Below are 18,803 nucleotides of genomic sequence, written 5' to 3' on the forward strand. Positions count from 1 at the left end.
TGTCAACAACAAATTGTCACTGCTTTTGTGTGTTGAATATATGCTATATGGTAATTTATGGACCTAATAGGTATCTAAAGCCATTTGCACATGCACAATGTAGGCACCCTATATATAGAAATGAGCAAACCAGTGATATTTTAGGGAGCAGGCTAGCAGGGGGGCTCCATTACTGACATCATAGGAGCCTACACAACACAAAACACTGTTGCTGTATGTAGGTTTTATTTTATTTGTTTTTTATCTTATATTTTGGAAATGTACATCCAGTTTTTTCCCCTCTTTACATTTTTTTGGGGCCCCCCAAGAGAGTGGGGCCCTAAGCTATAGCTTGTTTAGCTTATACGTAAATCCGGCACTACAGCAATCTGTTCCATGCACCTTGGGCATGACTCAAGAAAGGCACAAGCAAATGGCTCTTGAACTCTTCCCCCCCCCCCACTGTGAATTGTAACAGGAGCTTGGGCAGGAGCAGAGCCTATATACCTCAGTCTCTCACCCCAAGAAACAGGCAAACATTTCAAACCCCCTTTCCCTGTGAGGCAGTTAGCACAGCTAATGCCACTGACCCCACCCACCCTTGGGTCAATTAAAAATACATTGTTATCCCTCACCCTCCTGCTTACAAACAATTGTTAATTGGTGATATATGAACTGAGTGATTTCAGATGAGCCCTTGAATCCTTTTTTCTTTTCCAATTTTCAGGATTTTAAAGATAGCCTTATAGGCTCAGATTAAGCAGAAGCTACACAAATATACATAGTACGTGTTGAACTGTGAAAAAATGTGTGAGAGTGAATATATGTGTGTGTATACATATATATATATGGCAATTCCGTAGAATGGTTATTTGAGGGTTGTCATGACCAAGCTTTTATGGCTTTAGTTTAACACATGAGTAGTTTCCTGGGTAAGCTTTCACTTTAATCCCCATTTCACGGCATGAAATAATATGATATCCCCACACAGCATATTTCCCATTCAGAGGGAAGCTCAGGCAATTCTCATACGCTTGCATAGCTCAGTTACCGTATGAAACTTCTGTGGCAACTCAGTTGTACTGCAAAAGAGGAAGAAGTAGTAAACCTGTTGAAATACATTCTTAAACATAGTTGTTGCTGCTGCTGCTGCTTTGAGGAAGCATGTGGGAAATTTGCACTTGTGAGGCTTGTGTCGTTTTTTTTAAAGACAGAATGTCAAAATATCCAGCGTGTTCCACATTTAACACACAGGGCAGGTTAACATGCACTGAGTAAGATTCAAATAACAGGGTTTTTTTCTGGCCAAATTAGATGTTTAAAGAGAAATGCAGCTGCTATTATCTCTTGTCTCTTTCCTTTACCACATTGAATGCAAGCAACATACGGTGTGGGGTCATTGTACCACGTGTCACCTTGTCCTTATCTCACATCAGCAGGGTTGTGGAAGTGAACCAACTCACAGCACAACATCGCATGGACTTTTTATTAGCTGTGGCAAGAAAGAGTTAAAAACGTTTAAACCCTTGGGAATATGGCCTTAAACTCTTTCAACCTGACTGAAAGGTCATGTCTACATTTATACCTATTTAATGGCCATGGCTTTCCCCAAAGTATCTTGAGAACTGTAGTTTGGTGAGGGCGCTATGGCTGTGGGCAGGATTCTTGCATCGCAGGGGGCTAGACTATATGACTCTTGGGTCCCTCTCAACTCTGCAATTCTATAATTCTGTTAGATATGCCTCGACACATGGAGATTCTTTGGGGTAGAACACTTGTGAGAGTTACAGGTTTTGAGGGACCCATGGCAAAGGTTATGTCAGTGTCCCTCCTCCATGAGAGCACCTATTTTCTTCTCTTTATCATTGCATCCATTGCACTTTCTCTTGTATCTTTCTCTGGGCCTCTCAGATGCAAGCACCTCTCACTGTTCGCTCACTTGGACAATGCAAATGAGAAGGTTTCAATAGCAAGGGGCATTAGGTTCCCAAGTATTGGTAGTAACCCTCCATGGGCCTTGCAGGTGTGTCCAACAACACCAGCCCCCGAAACCTAAGTCCTGCACTGTATTATCCCCGATAGGTCCATGTCACAATATGATGTGTAAGGTTAGCACTCTCATGCATCCAGATAATTGCTTATCCAACTGTTTTGGATAGCTTTGTTTAACTATAACATGGTAGGGCAAGCGCTCTCTTTAAAACACAGAAAATTGTTCCCCATAAATCCCTTCCATGATCAGAAATTCTTATGAAGTGTCTTGCTGGGATGTAGCCATTTCCTGCTTGTTAACATAACTAGTGGTTACTGGTTTTAAGACCTTGAGAGCTCAGAAATAATAAATATTAAAACTTTTCTGCCCACATGATGACATCTTCCTGAACTTTAGCAGATTGGGTCCATAAAATTGGTGATAAATCAGATGATGCTAGATCTTTCACATCGCTTTGTGTATACAAAAGCAGATATACAAACAGCTCAAAAGTCTGCCACCGCCGCAGAAAATACGCTAACAAAACGTCAGCCGCTGCCACAAGTATTACTGCTGCCGAGTCACTAGCTTAAAAGCCTGAATGCCCCCCCCCACACACACACCCCAATGTTCCCTTGGACCAGTGTTTAGATGTTTTATATAACCTGGAACTTTATAAATGTCAATAGAATAAAAGCCACTTTTAGACTGATTCAGCTGAGTAGGTGCAAAAGATTTTTATTAAGCTTGGAAATGTTTAATTGCTGGGAAAACACGGAGCTTAGATACAAAAATACTGTTTTCTTCTGGCCAGACCCTCAACTTCTCATCAATCAATCCTTGACAGATACACCACATGATGTGGATATAAACATGAGTGTTCCCCACACCACCATCCTTTTTGTACCAGGTTGGGATTGTAAAGCAAAATAAATTTGGTAAATTTGACTCTTTTCATATTAGCTATGAAGGGACACGGGTGGCGCTGTGGGTTAAACCACAGAGCCTAGGACTTGCTGATCAGAAGATCGGCGGTTCAAATCCCCATGACGGGGTGAGCTCCCGTTGCTCGGTCCCAGCTCCTGCCAACCTAGTAGTTCGAAAGCACCTCAAAGTGCAAGTAGATCAATAGGTACTGCTCCAGCGGGAAGGTAAACAGCATTTCCGTGCGCTGCTCTGTTTCGCCAGAAGCGGCTTAGTCATGCTGGCCACATGACCCGGAAGCTGTACGCCGGCTCCCTCGGCCAATAAAGCGAGATGAGCACCGCAACCCCAGAGTTGGCCACGACTGGACCTAATGGTCAGGGGTCCCGTTACCTTACTATATTAGCTATGTCCATGTTGGCTTACAATCCCAACATAGAGAGATACATGATAACCTGATGGAAAGAATAAAGAATAAAATCATCCTGGACTTCAATCTAGATGCCAAAAAAATGAGAGACAAATATCTATAAAGTTCATCTATAAAGAACAAGTCATACAGTTTTGGGTGTGAAACCCAAGCAGAATAAAACATATGTATATGCATACCTATTATGCACACGGAGAGAGTGCAATATGATCAGTATGATATAAGGATTTACAAAATCAGTACATGGAAAAAATACTGAATTGGAATATGAACTCAGAAGAACTGACCAACAACAATGAATGATGAAAAATATAATCAACATTGTCCTAACTACATGCTCCCTCTTGCTTGTGGAGATAGTTACATAACACAAAGCTCATGACTTCTGTTATCAGCCATGTGTAGTGTGAACAAGCAGCTGTACAGGTAAGTGAATACTCTTCTGCAAAATGGTGATTGCAATAAGAAAAATCCTCACCACAGTGTTTCAACATTTACAAATTGCTAATTGCCCGGTGCTAAAAATATTGGCAATATCTAAAGCAGTGTCAGTGAAGCTCCACTGGTGCAACAACGCTTCTATTTCCTCCTCTTCCCCCATCTTCTCGGGATGACCCCCCAACTCCCTGGAGCTTATTTCAAGGGTGCCGGGGGGGGGGGGCTGCAGGGGAAAGGAAGGGGGAAGTTCCATTCTGCTACTGCAAGTCTTAGGACATTAGATACCACCCCATTAACTGAAGAAGTCTTCCATCAAAGTTCTGGAGAGGCTCAGATCTGTGTATGTTCAGTTGGAAGTATATCCCATTGAATTCAATGGGGCTTTGCAGTTTTAAAGAGACAGAAGTACATTGGACCACACAATTGCATGTGCCTTAGCTTAATAATACAACAACCAGTTATTAATGTATTTGATAAATGCAATCACCCCTTTCCAGGATCAAGCACGTTTTTCGAATGACCAAAGATATATTTCACTTTATTTGAACTAGCTGGTAATGTGATTTCATTCATAAATTATTATCTAAATATATATAAAATTCAGTACCTAACATTCCCTCATTCTAGCATTACCAACAAACAGAATGTAGAATGTATCTTGGTATCTGAAGACAGCAGAGGCAGTGAACAGGTTTAGCCTTTGCCCCAATGATATTGCCAACTGCACACTTTTACTGTACAATATCCCATATGAATGAATGATTTCTATTCACCTGTAGGGGTGAAAGTAGGTGACGAAACCAGCCCTTTGATTGTTGGTTGGCTCTGTGATGGCAATCATTTTGGGCAATGCAATGTGTCTTTGTCAGGGTAGTTCATGAAGGAAATCTTAACACTCAAATGATCCTTGAAATATACACTTCTGTGTCTTGCTAATGATGGGCAATTTCATCATTTTAAGCAGCAGTGAACTGAGCATTTCTGATTGTTTCGAAAAGAAACAATCTCTTTTAACCCTCCTGTGTAGAGAAAAAAATCAAACTTGTGGAAAAATTTAACTATGAAAATCTTCACATCTGTTTTAGAATTATATTTATAAAGGCACACATTCAGCCAAACTATTTGCTGCTTACTGAGCACTGACCTCTTAAGGAAATAGAGAGATATTACATCTCATAATATAAATCCCCTTTCCCAGTGCCCCCGCTCTGCAAATATTACTTAAGCTCCAATTTGTTTTCTGTTCCTTAGATGATTCTGCATTTTGATAGCTCAGGAAATGATGTCACAGTATTATGCGCCAGGAATTCAAACACAACATGAAAGCACTGAAGATTGCAGAACTGAGTCTTATGTCATAATTTGTTTCTCTTTTAAAGCATTCTGCAGCCATATCCCCTGTTCCTTGTTGCATGAGATACTAACATATGAATTGAATTCACAGGATAGCTTCCAATTTGATGGATTCAATTTTTGCGACTGCTTTCTTTTTTCTCATCATACTGTAAATAATAATAATTCCGCTATTGGTTACCATAGTGAGATACAGTACTGCTAATTAAAGGTAATAAAGTTTCTTTGGTGTTCAGCAACTGTTGATTAATATAAAGGTAAAATATCAGCTAAGCTAATTTGAGGGTTTTAACCTTCTTTACTTGAAAAATGCAATGGCATCTAATGTAACTCTGATTATTCTTTTTTTCTCTCCATGAGACCACCTTATCAAACTTGCAAATAGGTTGAATATTTTGTTAGTCTTTTAAAAACAAATGGTAGTCGGCAGTTGCCAGAGTGTAGAAAAATGACCACCTTTTCTGCCCCAATTCAGTCTACAGCACCACTTTTCTGTTACGTCAAAATCAGGAAACTTCTGTTGCACTACAAACCAGGATCTTATCCGGAAGGTAGCTCAGAATTATCTCAAATGTCTAAACCACTGAGCCTCTTGGGCTTGCCTATCGGAAGGTCGGCAGTTCAAATCCCTGCGATTGGGGTGAGCTCCTGTTGCTCTGTCCCAGCTCCTGCCAACCTAGCAGTTCAAAAGCACTCCAGTGCAAGTAGATAAAAAGCTACAGCTGCGGCAGGAAATTTCCATGCGCTCTGGTTTCCATCATGGTGTCCCATTGAGCCAGAAGCATTTTAGTCATGCTGGCCACATGACCCAGAAAGCTGTCTGTGGACAAATGCCAGCTCCCTCAGCCTGAAAGCAAGATGAGTGCCGCAACTCTATAGTCGCCTTTGACTGGACCTAAACATCCAGGGGTACTTTACCTATATCATGTTGCCTCTTAGCATCCTGATTATCTGACAGTGCAATCCTATGTATATTTAGTCCAACATAAGGCATGTTATATGGGACGCAGGTGGCGCTGTGGGTAAAACCTCAGCGCCTAGGACTTGCCGATCGCATGGTCGGCGGTTCGAATCCCTGCGGCGGGGTGCGCTCCCATCGTTCGGTCCCAGCGCCTGCCAACCTAGCAGTTCGAAAGCACCCCCGGGTGCAAGTAGATAAATAGGGACCGCTTACCAGCGGGAAGGTAAACGGCGTTCCGTGTGCTGCGCTGGCTCACCAGATGCAGCTTGTCACGCTGGCCACGTGACCCGGAAGTGTCTGCGGACAGCGCTGGCTCCCAGCCTATAGAGTGAGATGAGCGCACAACCCTAGAGTCTGTCAAGACTGGCCCGTATGGGCAGGGGTACCTTTACCTTTACCTTTAAGGCACGTTATCTTCAAAAATGTTCAGGAGTAGGAACATTATTAAATTTAAGAAATCATGTATTTTATGTAGGATCAGAAATGGAATACCATTGTTATAGCTTCAAAATAAAAGCTGCTCTGCTAACTTATTTTAGACCGCTCTTCTGCTAATAGCAAGTTCGCACAACTTGTTTACATTACCCAAATGTTATAGGTCACATTACCGAAATGAGTGATTATCAGACTGTGAGTCAGGACACTCTGATGTCCTACGACTATGAAAGGGGCAAGCCTTGAAAAAATAAACTATGTTGGTGTATACACCATTTGGTACACTCTGAATGTGGAGAACAACAGATTAAATGAGCACTGATACTCCCTTCTCTCTGCCAAAATAGGGATCTGACATCATCCTGTGTGAGACAGTAAGGATGAACCAGGATACCCTGATGCAATGACTGACAGGTACACGGAAATCCCAGAAGCATCATCATTACCCAGAAAGCACAGTCTTATCTTCGAATTCTAAATGACTGGGTAGAAGAGAGAGCAGGATACAGTGATGCATAACTAATCTATGTATCTGGCAAAGCAGATGTCTGGCTATTGCTTTGTGGGCTAGTTAAAAGAGTATACATATATCGTATTTTTCCATGTGTAAGACGATGCTTTTTGCTTTTAAAAAAGGCAAAAATTGGGTGTCATCTTATACATGGATAGTGAATGCAGAGGGGGGACATGCAATTAATGGCGGCAGCAAGCAGGAGATTGGCAGCGGCGATGGGGCGGGTGATTGGTGGCTGCAGCAAGACCTGCTGGTGATTGGCTGCGACTGTAGCAGTTGGGCAGGCAATTGGTGGATGTGGCAAGGCGGGCAGGCGATTGGCAGCTGCAGCAAGTAGGCGGGTGAGCTGTTGGTGGCTGCAGCAAGACCTACTGGTGATTGGTTGTGACTGTAGCAGTTGGGCAGGCAATTGGTGGATGTGGCAAGGCGGACAGACAATTGGCGGCTGCGGCAAGGTGTGCGATCTGCAGTGGCTGTGGCAAGCGATTGGCAGGGGCAGGTGGGTGAGCGATTGGCAGAAGTGACCTCCTCCACCCCAAAAAAGCTAAACAACTTAATTTCTTAATTTTGGATTTTTTTTAAAAAAGGGATCGTATTATACATGGGGGCGTCTTATACACGGAAAAATACAGTATATTTCTTTCTAGATAGGTAACTGGGTTAGTCTGCTACAACAAAAACAACTAAGCCCTATGTCACCTTAAAGATCAACAAATTTGTATGGCATAAACTTCCATGAACTAGAATCCAGTTCATCTATTAATCTTAAGACACACGCACTCTACGTGTCCTATGTGTGAAAAGTACAAGAAACACGAGTCCAAGTACTAAAAGATAAAGTCAGTCTACCTTCTTACACATCTTGATTAAAAAAACAACACTTGATTGTAAATGCAAATGAAGTTCCATGTTAAAGCATGCATCACTCCTAGTTCAGGAATTTTCTGAAAAATCTGAAGATGCTGACATCATTACTGTTCTTATGACAACAAGGAACATACAATATCCATGCAATACTGGTCACTTCTTTTCTGAAATCACTTGAAGTTAATCAGATTAAGGTGTCGAAGAACTTGTACTGATATCAAGATTTTATTCTCTTAGAAGCCAGTCCACTACCTTCCCTTTCTAAAGGGTGCTGCGGCTTTCTTTTCACTGTTTATTTACCCAACTAGGAGATGAAACAAAACTTGAAAAGAGACAGCAGTGATGTCAGATCACTGCTAAAAGTATGTAAACTGCCATAGTTGCAGTCTTTTCAGCTACTGGCTGCCAATATGCTCTCGGACCCAAATCAAACGACTTGGGGTCCAAATACTTGGAGTGACTCTCCTTGCCACATCAAGCCTGGTGATATGCTGAGAGAGTCCTGCTAGTGGTCCTGTTGATGAATGAAGAGTAGTGTGCATGTGTTTGTGTGTTTATAATGTATTGCAGGGCCTTCTTGATGGTGGCACCCTGGTTATGAAAGGAGGTGTGATTGGCTTCCTCATTAGATAGTTTTCAATGAAGCCTTGAGACAGATCTCTGCTCAAATCCTTGATGTTACTCATGAGTCTTGTGCATTGTTGCGTTTGTTTTATGAACTTGCATTTTAATTTTTAGTACTGGTTATGTGGTTATTGTATTTATTGTATTAATTTTATTAACTGCTGCCCTGGGGTCTTAATGAATGCATGGTGGCTAATAAATTGAGTAAATAAGTAAATAAACACTGAAATACTATTAAACCTGTGATTGTGGCACCAGATGAGTAGATATTTTGCATGTCCACCTAAGAATGGTATTGCTCGCTTTCCACATGATTCTTCTATAATTGCTAATGTTCACAAAAACTGTACTTTAATCGGATAATACACTAACACAATACAAACAAGTGGGGTACAGAATCTCTTTCAACTACCAACATATAGCCTGGTTCATAAGATGTGTAGCAAGATTAAATCTGTTGCACCTAACAGAAACAGCTCATGCTAACATGGGAGAACTTGCTTTTTTGAGACCTTGGAGTGCGGCCCTGCAAATATTTACATGTGAACTAAACAAATGTCTTTCTTATACAGAGCTCTGGATCTAACCCAATTTGTGGGATGCATGATCAGGATCTACCTGTGTAGATCCTATATAGTTTCTGCTAGCCTGTGGGGCTTCAGGTGATGGGGGCTAATCAGGAAAACAGCATGGGAAGAAAATATTAACCCACCCCCAGCACCGCAGCCTCAAGCCTGTTCACACACACCAGAACACAACCAGCCAATCAGCTTTTATAACAAACAAATCCTAATTTCCTGATCAGAAATATCCTGACTCACATCTAGTTTCCATGCAGCATAGCCTTAGGTAGTAGTTGGTGCTACTACTTTTATTCTATCTCACCCAAAGTTTTGTGCTAATATTTTTTATTGATTGTAGTTGTTTTTAAGTGTTTTATTTTGTAGTTGTAAATAGTATGGTTGTGGGCTTTTTAAAGCCAGCTAGAGAATAGTAATAATGGGCAGCTATGCAAATTTAATAAATACATTAAATTAAATTACAGTGGTACCTCGGGTTACATATGCTTTAGGTTACAGACTCCACTAACCCAGAAATAGTACCTCGGGTTAAGAACTTTGCTTCAGGATGAGAACAGAAATCGTGCAGTGGGGTAGCAGGAGGCCCCATTAGCTAAAGTGGTGCTTCAGGTTAAGAACAGTTTCAGGTTAAGAATGGACCTCCAGAATGAATTAAGTTCTTAATTCGAGGTACCACTGTACTGGGATAGATTGATCCATGAAGCAGCTCTGTATAGGACGGTTTTATAAATAATGCTAATCAATAGGATGGTTCTATGAATGAGGCTCAGAATCTTTTCAGAGTATGGTATTTTACCAAAAAGAAGACTTTTTTTTTCTCCTGTGCTTTATTCATGTTAGACCAGGCTTCCTCAACCTTGGCCCTCCAGATGTTTTTGGCCTACAACTCCCATAATCCCTAGCTAGCAGGACCAGTGGTCAGGGATGATGGGAACTGTAGTCTCAAAACATCTGGAGGGCCAAGGCTGAGGAAGCCTGTTTTGGACACAGCAAGTGATATACCACCCTAATACAATAGAAAACGACAGAGATCACTTTGCTGCAGGGGACAGTTCCCTCCTCCTCAATCCCCAGTAATGTGTGCTGAAATTGATGTGTCGAGGAGGGGGGGGAATACAGAGAAAAGCTAGCTTTCGGTGGTTAGGAATTCGAAATGGAACAGGAGCTGTGGAAAGGACTTATTAAACACCTTGCAGTTGCGTAGGTACCTGTAGGTTACTGTGAGAACATCAAAACATATGAAACAGTTATACTTGTTGGAGCAATTCTGTCATCAATAAAGGTGTACACCCAGATGCATCATTAATAGGATTGCACTTTAAAGCTGAAATTCTAGAGACAGGAAGTACCATAAGTATCCCTATTTTGGTCCAGGATGAAATCCACAGGGGGGGGGCAAAACTTTTCTGCCCCCACCCCAGTATGCCCAAAGAAACCTCAGCTGGGATCCATGATGTCACAAAACGGTGCCTTCTGGAGACTTTATTAAGCATGACTGTTGATCCACAGGTTCTAAAGCTCCCTTGCTCCCCTGTAACACCCACAAAATTGGCACAATTTTATGAAAGAGAGTGTGTGTTCGGGTGGGGAAAGGAAATTCTACTAAATGCATGGAAATTTCCATGCTGGGGAAAGATAAAGGATGAGAGAAGATGATGCTGTGTTTAGATCAACACAAGCATATGAATAAGTTTTTCTAAGTACTACAATGTGCCCTACAATAACCCTGTTGCTCAGTATTGCTATCCTCACATAGCAATCCTCACATAGGGAACCTTGCACGATATAGTAGTCCACCAAGGGAGCTTGTGGGTTAAGAAGGTGAACTTTGAAACAAAAGCATTATCTGATTCACAGCTCACAAAAATCTCCAGTTTACACTGGGAAGTGTAATATTGTTACTCTGATTCTGTTTACTGATTGAAGCTTGTTCTAAATAAAATCATGTGAATTGCTGCCTTAGCCAAAAGGCAATAGTAGGTGCAGGTCTTCTGGCCTGATCCAGTTAGGCCTCTTAAGATTTCCCATAAAAGACCAGACTAGATGAAACAACCCTTCTCTGTCTTTAAATTTTGGTCAAGGGCAGAGAAGAGAACTGGACAGCTCTACTGTGCAAGCAGAGAGTGTTCAAACCCTTTCCAGGTCCGCTATTATACCAACACTTTCCCACTTACCCCTGGGGAAACATTTGTGCCGGGCAGGGGTGCCAACTTAAATAAACTATTGGGAGGGAGGGCAGTTAAGTCCCGCCCTACATAATCGATCGCACGATGTTGTGCTCGCACACCATTTGAATGGCAGTGCCTATCAACTTGTGGGGAGGGGCAGCCCCCTCAAATATTTTATTGGGAGGGGACGAAGGGCATAGAAAGCTAAGTGACAGTGGCCATCCTCACACCCATCTCTCTAGCAATACCAGCTAAAGAACAACAAGGCCCCTGGCATAGATTATATTCCCGCAGAACTTCTGAAGACCAACATTAGGTGGTGGGCCCCCCTATTGGCAACAATATTCTCCCACATTGATTCAACAGGCCTATTTTCCGAAGGGTGGGCTGAGGCGATAATCATCCCAATTTATAAAAAGGGCCCCACATCAGACCGGCGAGTTAACGACCTATTAGTCTTTTACCTATACCTAGCAAATTATATGCAAAACACCTCTATATCAAATTAATTAGTTGGATGGACACTGAGGCCATCTTGGCAGAGGAGCAAGCTGGATTTAGGCAAGGCAGATCTACCATAGATCACTGTTTTGTCTTAGCATATCTTACTGACAAATACGCCAAGAAAACCTGTGGGGTCTTATAGGCAGCCTTCATTGATTTGAAGGCTGCCTTTGATTCAATTTCTCTAGCACTACCCAATGGGAATATTTTATTTCAAATGGAGAAGCATTTAAAGCCGTAAATGGCCTCGGTCCAGTATACCTGAAGGAGCAGCTCCACCTCCATCGTTCTGCTCGGACACTGAGGTCCAGCGCCGAGGGCCTTCTGGCGGTTCCCTCACTGCGAAAAGCCAAGTTACAGGGAACCAGGCAGAGGGCCTTCTCGGTAGTGGCGCCTGCCCTGTGGAACGCCCTCCCACCAGAGAAAAATCAAACTTTTAGAAGACATCTAAAGGCAGCCCTGTTTAGGGAAGCTTTTAATTTTTAATAGGTTATTGTATTTTAGTGTTTTGTCGGAAGCCACCCAGAGTGGCTGGGGGGACCCAGCCAGATGGGCGGGGTAGAAATAATAAATTATTATTATTTAGTCACTGAGACCCCTGCATTCTGACGTGACAGCCAATACACGGGTCTAGTATGGGAGGGGAGAGAACTAGGCCCGTGTCCTGTTAGGTTGTACTAGTTTTTTGTTTACTTCAGAGTGGTTTTTTTTGTGGGGGGTAGGAAGAGAAGAAGACACCCTGGCTAAGAAGCAGCGCCCCCCCCCCATCACTGGTTTAAGAACTGCCTTATCCAGCTGCAACTGAAACCACAAGGTGTTTCCCTCGGCACCAGCCGGAGCGCGTTTCACGTCAAGCCCAGCCCGGCGTCGCTTTCCAGGCGCAGCTGAGGCGACCTCTGCCGGGCTCTGCCTGCCTCGGGAAGAGCGGCCCGCCGCTGCCGCCCCTCCCCGCCCGCCCGCCCGCCCACATTCCCACACCCTCCTTGCCCCCAGGGGCTGGACGAGGCTCCTCCTGTCCCCGGCAAGCGGTGCTTGCTTGCCTGCTTGCTTGCTTGCGTGCGTGTGGGTGCCTGGGGCGGGCAGAAAGGAATCCCCCCCCCACGCAACTTTTCCTTCCTCCTTTTCACTCCCTCGCTCCCCCTCCAAAAAAGAAAAACCCAAAACGCGGAGGGGGGGGCAGAGTTTGAAACCAAGCAAGAACTCCTTGCGCCGAGTTTCCTCTCTCACAGCAGTCCGAGGGATGGGAGCCAGGGCAGCAGAGTGAGAGCCGCCGAGGCAGCTGCGGGTGCGCAAAGAGGAGCGGAGGAAAGCGCGGGGGACTCAGCCACCCCCGAAGCCCAAGCGGAGAAGAGCCGAGAGAGGAAACTTCTTCTCCCTTTGCCCCGCCGCTCTCGACTGGAGGATCGCTCGCTCCGTCCGCGCGCCGTTGCCAGAGGCCAGCGAAGGTTGCGAAGGCGCAGCGGCAGCAGCGCTGGACATGAGCGAGTCGCGCCGCCGGGCAGCGGGGAAGGAGCGCGGGGCCGCCTCCGCCTCGCCGCCGCTCGAGGGTCCCCCGAAGAAGCGGAGAGGCAAGGGCAGAGGAGGGGGCGCCGGCCGGAGAGGCGCCGCGCGCGAGGAAAGCGGGCCAGGTACGTCTTCCATGGAGGCGAGAGAAGGAGAGGTGAAAGTACCTGGGCTGGGGTTGAGCACACAGGTGGCGGCGGCGAGGGGTAACTGCTCTGTCCGGGGGGGGCTCTGAGGGGTCAGCCGCACGTTAACTTTCTATCTCTCCCCCCGGCCCCCCCCAAAAAACTTTCTCCTTCCAACTCCACAAGCCCCTCTGGGGGGAAAGGAGGCGAGAGAGCTTCTGCTCCCAACTTTTGGGGGAACCCAGTGCTCCCCCCCCCCGCCCCGTGAGCGCCCCACGCTCTCCTTCGGCCTATTCCTTTCTACCAACATGGTTGGGTCTGTGGAGATATCGGTTCCTCAAGTCCGCCTGCAGCTGCGCGCCTAAGTCAGGTGCCCGTCCAGGTGGCGAAGGAAACCAGGCGCGCGAGGTTATCCTCGCTGCTTGGCAGGACAAACGCAGGCGAGTAGCTCTAGGGAGCTGCCGTACGGATCCCTTAGGAAGGGGTCGGCTGTGATAAGGGGCGATGTGTATTTACCCTTTGATACGACTCCTTTTCCTCTTGGGTTGAGGGATCATGTCTGAACAAGTCTGGTTCTCTTCTCCCCACCCCCACAGCCTAGCCTTCCTGCGTACCTTGTAAGCCACCAGCCCTAAAGTAACTCGCTAGGGAGCAAGCCACGTTGCACCCAGCAGAACTTTTGATTACGCATCCTAAGGATTGCGCCACACAGGGACAAGGAGCCAGGGAACGTATTCTTACCCTTCAGCATCTTTCAGGTATCTGGTGCATAACACCTGTACAGTTACCTCACCTGGATGCATTGCCATCATCCCATAATGTGCTCTAGCCTCCCTTCTGTATTCACAAAGTGATAAAAGTATGAATCGATCACATTTTTTACCTGCCCTTTCCCTTTATGAGTTCAGGGCAGCGTCTTTCAGATGATCTCGTTTTGTTCCCTTAGCCCCATGAGGAAGATGGTGACTTGGCCAGGCTTACCTGTGCAGCATAACTCAATGTGGGATCTGCCTAAATCATATACGGAGGAGACCCTTTGAAATTAATGGACTAACAAGTCCAGTTACTTCATTTGATTAATAATAATAATAATAATAATAATAATAATAATAATAATAATAATAATAATTTATTATTTATATCCCGCCCATCTGGCTGGGTTTCCCCAGCCACTCTGGGCGGCTTCCAAAAGAATATTAAAATACTGTGATACATCAAACATTAAAAGCTTCCCTAAACAGGGCTGCCTTCAGATGTCTTCTAAAAGTCTGGTAGTTGTTGTTCTCTTTGACATCTGGTGGGAGGGCGTTCCACAGGGAGGGTGCCACTACCGAGAAGGCCCTCTGCCTGGTTCCCTGTAACTTGGCTTCTCGCAGTGAGGGAACCGCCAGAAGGCCCTTGGTGCTGGACCTCAGTGTCCGGGTAGAACGATGGAGGTGGAGATGCTCCTTCAGGTATACTGGACCGATTAGGTCGTGACTCTTAGGTCCATTGATTTCAGCTGGTCTACTTTGAGTATGACCTAGCATGATCCCATCTTTTGACTCATGCCTTCCATATTCAACAGCTTCTACTACGCCACTCTTGACTTTTCTCCAGTTTTTATATATTTCTCTGGATGAAGTAGGAAGAGTCTCTGATTACACATGCAGAGCCACAGGTAGCAGCTCCAATTTAATTAGCACAGAGTTACAGAAAGGCGTGGATTGTATGCATGTGCTGTGTTACTCCAGTTGCTGAGGGCACAAAGTGGATTTTGCCATATCAATGCATGATTTTGGTTAAAGTTTGGACTCTTAATAACTGGATAAATGTGGAACAAGAGGAGACTGGTCATTCTTAAGAACTGATACATCAAAAACCACCAACACTGCCTCTCTTATACCCATTATATCCATAAATACTTTGCTAGTGGCATATAAATTTTGCATTAAAAACTGGGCTAGAGCACTGCAAATGCTACACTGCTGGGACTCTTCCAGAAATAGTTCTAGCTGCCACAACACCTGTAATGTGCTACTGAAAACACTGGTGAGATTCAGCAGTCTTTTATTCAAGAAAATACATGGTTTTGTGAGAATATAGTATCTCGCAAGTCAACTGACACCATAGTAGACAATAACGCTGGGGAGGAAACCGGCTGAAACATTTACTTGAAAGTTAGTCCCATTAATTTCAATGCTTTTACTTCAAACAAGTGTGTTTAGGATTGCAGCCAAAGTGCATTTCATCATTTCCAGTGAGATACAAAATCAGTAAAGTGATCCTCAACTGAATTTACTTCTGTGTGACTTTAAACCTTGAAAAGTCATAACTCCAACATAATTTTGCAGCATGCTCCCTTGAGTTCAGTGAGACTCCTCCCAGGATTGTAGCATTAGTCTGATAGAGAGAGCTGATGGGGTAGTTAAGCATGTGAGCGGGGAAGTCCTTGTTTGAAATCTCACCTCAAACTCCTGGTAGCCTTGGAGAAACAATATTCTCTCAGCCTCAGTCCTGCATTTACAGTATGGAGATAATACGGACCTATCACGCAGGACAGAAATGATTTAAGTTAAGCACTTTGAACGTTTGAAATGTGGCATATAAATGCTAAATACTATTTTTATATTTTGTGTATTGTATTTCCTGAGGCCCAAAGCAGCACTTGCCCTTTCATTGGGTTTATTCTTAATTTTTTCAGGTTCACAGATGTGGATTCCAAAATATGTTAACTTAAGGAAGTTCATCTGACCCCTCCTTCACCCTCCAGTCCCCTAAAAAGTCTGTTGTGGGGGGGGTGTGGCTTCCAGAGCAATGGAGTTTAAAAGTCACACAATGTCAATCTCCATCATACTGGAAGTTTGCTAGGAACCGTATCACTATGAAAAACTGTTTAATTGTTGTGCTCCAAAGCTTTACAACTTACAAGGCTGGGGAAACTTAATGATAAAAAGTAAAGCTGCAAAAGGAGCTGCCTTTTAATTTAGAAATTCATAGATCTGCTCACAAATCCAAGCCCCTTTTTAGGCATTCAACTTATGGTTAACACCAACGCACAAACAGAGTCGGGTTCTACTGAGTAGCCCCTCCCACTGGTGTATGTGTAATAGGCTGAACATCTGGAGTGAGATACTTTGGTGTCTACAGACTGCCATGTGATCTGGAATCCCAATGGCTTAGGTTCCAGATTGTATAGAAGCTGGTTTAGGAGAGAGCTACTACTCACTTCAGTCACTTGGACACAGAAACACCTAGAGGAAGGTCTAAGGCAGGGTGGTCCAACACATGGCCTTTTTGGGGGGGGCAGCCCTCGGCAACATTTGACAATTCCCTCCTAGCCCTTGTGCTGCCTTCCCAAAGTCAGGTGAGCAGGGAACTAGGCTTGGGGAAAGAGGCATGTGGACTCCTTAAAGCCTAGTTAGCATTTTCCTAGCTTTGGGAAGGAGGCGGAAGCGCTCTAGGCCCCTGCAAGGAGCCTTGCATTTCCTTCCCCAAGCCTAGCACCTTGCTTTGGGAAGGAGGTGAAAGGGCTGGGGGGGGGGGGTGTCCAGTGTTGGCCTCACTCGCCCCCTCCCCACGTTACAAGGCAGTGTGCAGCTGGTGGGTTCCGTGTCAAAGTACTCTTGCAGCCCACTTGATATGAAAACTTGGACCACTCTGGTCTAAGCAGTGCAACCCTACTTCTTGCTTATGTATTGGTGTTAATCTTTAGTAGCATGGCCAGGTAGGTTCATGTCTCCAACACTCATCACTGAACAACTTTGAGCTGGCACTTTCTTGTCAAATAATGAAGGGGAGATATGTGTGTGTGTGTGTGTGTGTGTGTGTGTGTGTGTGTGTGTGGGTGTGTGTGTGTGGGTGGGTTTTGTTGCACTCTGTTTAATGCAAATCCTAAATTGGTAGACTTCAGTGCATTTTGAGGTGTTTCAAGACGGACTGCCAGTAGGACCAAGCTGTTTATATTAATGCCAGTAAGAATATGTAAATATTATGCCAATAGACAGTCGCTATAGAGGACCTTGGGGAACACTTCTAGATAAGGACCACTTTTTAATGGAATTTTCTGTTTAGGAGCAGCTTTGCAAGATAATGTTGTAAAATACTGCCCTCCCCTGTTGTTTTCTCAAACTGTGTTAATATAATAATGCCAACATTGCAAAAGCCAATATGCCATTGTACTAGGCGGTAAGCAAATCCATGGGGACAAGTAGATTTGATCCTGAACCTAATATACACCTATAATCTTGTTTGTTTTGAGGAAACAGTATGTTACTAAATACTTCTTTATATTAAGCAGAGGCAGGAGAGATGTCACTCTTTTGCCTTAAGCAGCTTTTAAGTTGTAAGCTGAAAATATTTTCAGATAGTATTTTTTATTCTTCTTACGTTTCATGATATCATTTTCAGGTGATGGCAACAGATACTGCTGCTAAGTAATTAAATCTATGGAAATAAAGTTCTGAAATAAGCAAGCTTATTTAGAACAGCAGTTTATATATACTCTGTGTTTTTAAGAAGTGCAATGGAGAATTAACCATTAAGAAAATAGAGTGGGTTATTAGAATAGGATACAGTATTGTATGTATGGAAGGAGGGACCATTATACAAGGAATGCAACTACTTATCTTCAGAAGGTTGAAAATCACAGTGTAAAAACCTTTAAAACTAAAAAAGATACGCAATTAAGATTAATCAGACAATAGAAAAATTCAGCAATTTTATCAATCTGAAAAAAGTTAATAACTCAGATTTAAGCCTCCATTCTAAATCCATCATTTGGAAGTAAGTCCTGATTTTAGTGTTGGTTTGAGGTCAATAGCGTGCAAGAAACAAATGAGGCAGTTCTAAACCCTTGCTGTTTCTGCAAAAGAACAACAAACAAGCTGTAAATTCTTGACAATGCTTATAAAACCTTTGTTAGCCACAGATAAACAGTTCAAGTTAGATACGTTGAAGCTAGAAGGCAGTGCAATAGTTTGAGAATAGGATAATTTGTATTGGGACATCACTCCAAATTGATCTGAATGCTAGGTAAAGGTAAAGGTACCCCTGCCCGTACGGGCCAGTCGTGTCCGACTCTAGGGTTGTGCGCCCATCTCACTCAAGAGGCCGGGGGCCAGCACTGTCCGGAGACACCTCCGGGTCATGTGGCCAGCGTGTTGAAGCTGCATCTGGCGAGCCAGCGCAGCACACGGAAATGCCGTTTACCTTCTCGCTAGTAAGCGGTCCCTATTTATCTACTTGCACCCGGGGGTGCTTTCGAACTGCTAGGTTGGCAGGCGCTGGGACCGAGCAACGGAGCGCACCCCGCCGCGGGGATTCGAACCGCCGACCTGACGATCGGCAAGTCCTAGGCGCTGAGGTTTTACCCACAGCGCCACCCACGTCCCTTAGATCTGAATGCTAATGTTACCCAAAAAGATGATCTATCTTAACTTGATAG

The 18,803-nt window shown here is 44.2% G+C and overlaps 1 protein-coding gene across 15 annotated transcripts in view; it reads left to right on the forward strand.

The window, feature by feature from the left end:
• NRG1 (neuregulin 1) overlaps positions 1–18,803 on the forward strand; it is a 513,412-nt gene that overhangs the window by 311,949 nt on the left and 182,660 nt on the right. Inside the window, exon 1 of one of the 15 annotated variants that reach the window (XM_081176450.1) lies at positions 12,834–13,378. The exons of 13 other annotated variants lie outside the window; for them this stretch is intronic. In XM_081176450.1, coding sequence (XP_081032576.1) covers positions 13,228–13,378 — 151 coding nt within the window. In that variant the 5' untranslated portion in view covers positions 12,834–13,227. Of the gene's footprint in view, positions 1–12,833; positions 13,379–18,803 lie in introns of those variants that run through there. One more of the 15 variants, XM_081176433.1, reaches the window with a different exon arrangement.

This window comes from Podarcis bocagei (assembly GCF_964188305.1).
Source record: "Podarcis bocagei genome assembly, chromosome: 17".
Lineage (NCBI taxonomy): Eukaryota > Metazoa > Chordata > Lepidosauria > Squamata > Lacertidae > Podarcis > Podarcis bocagei.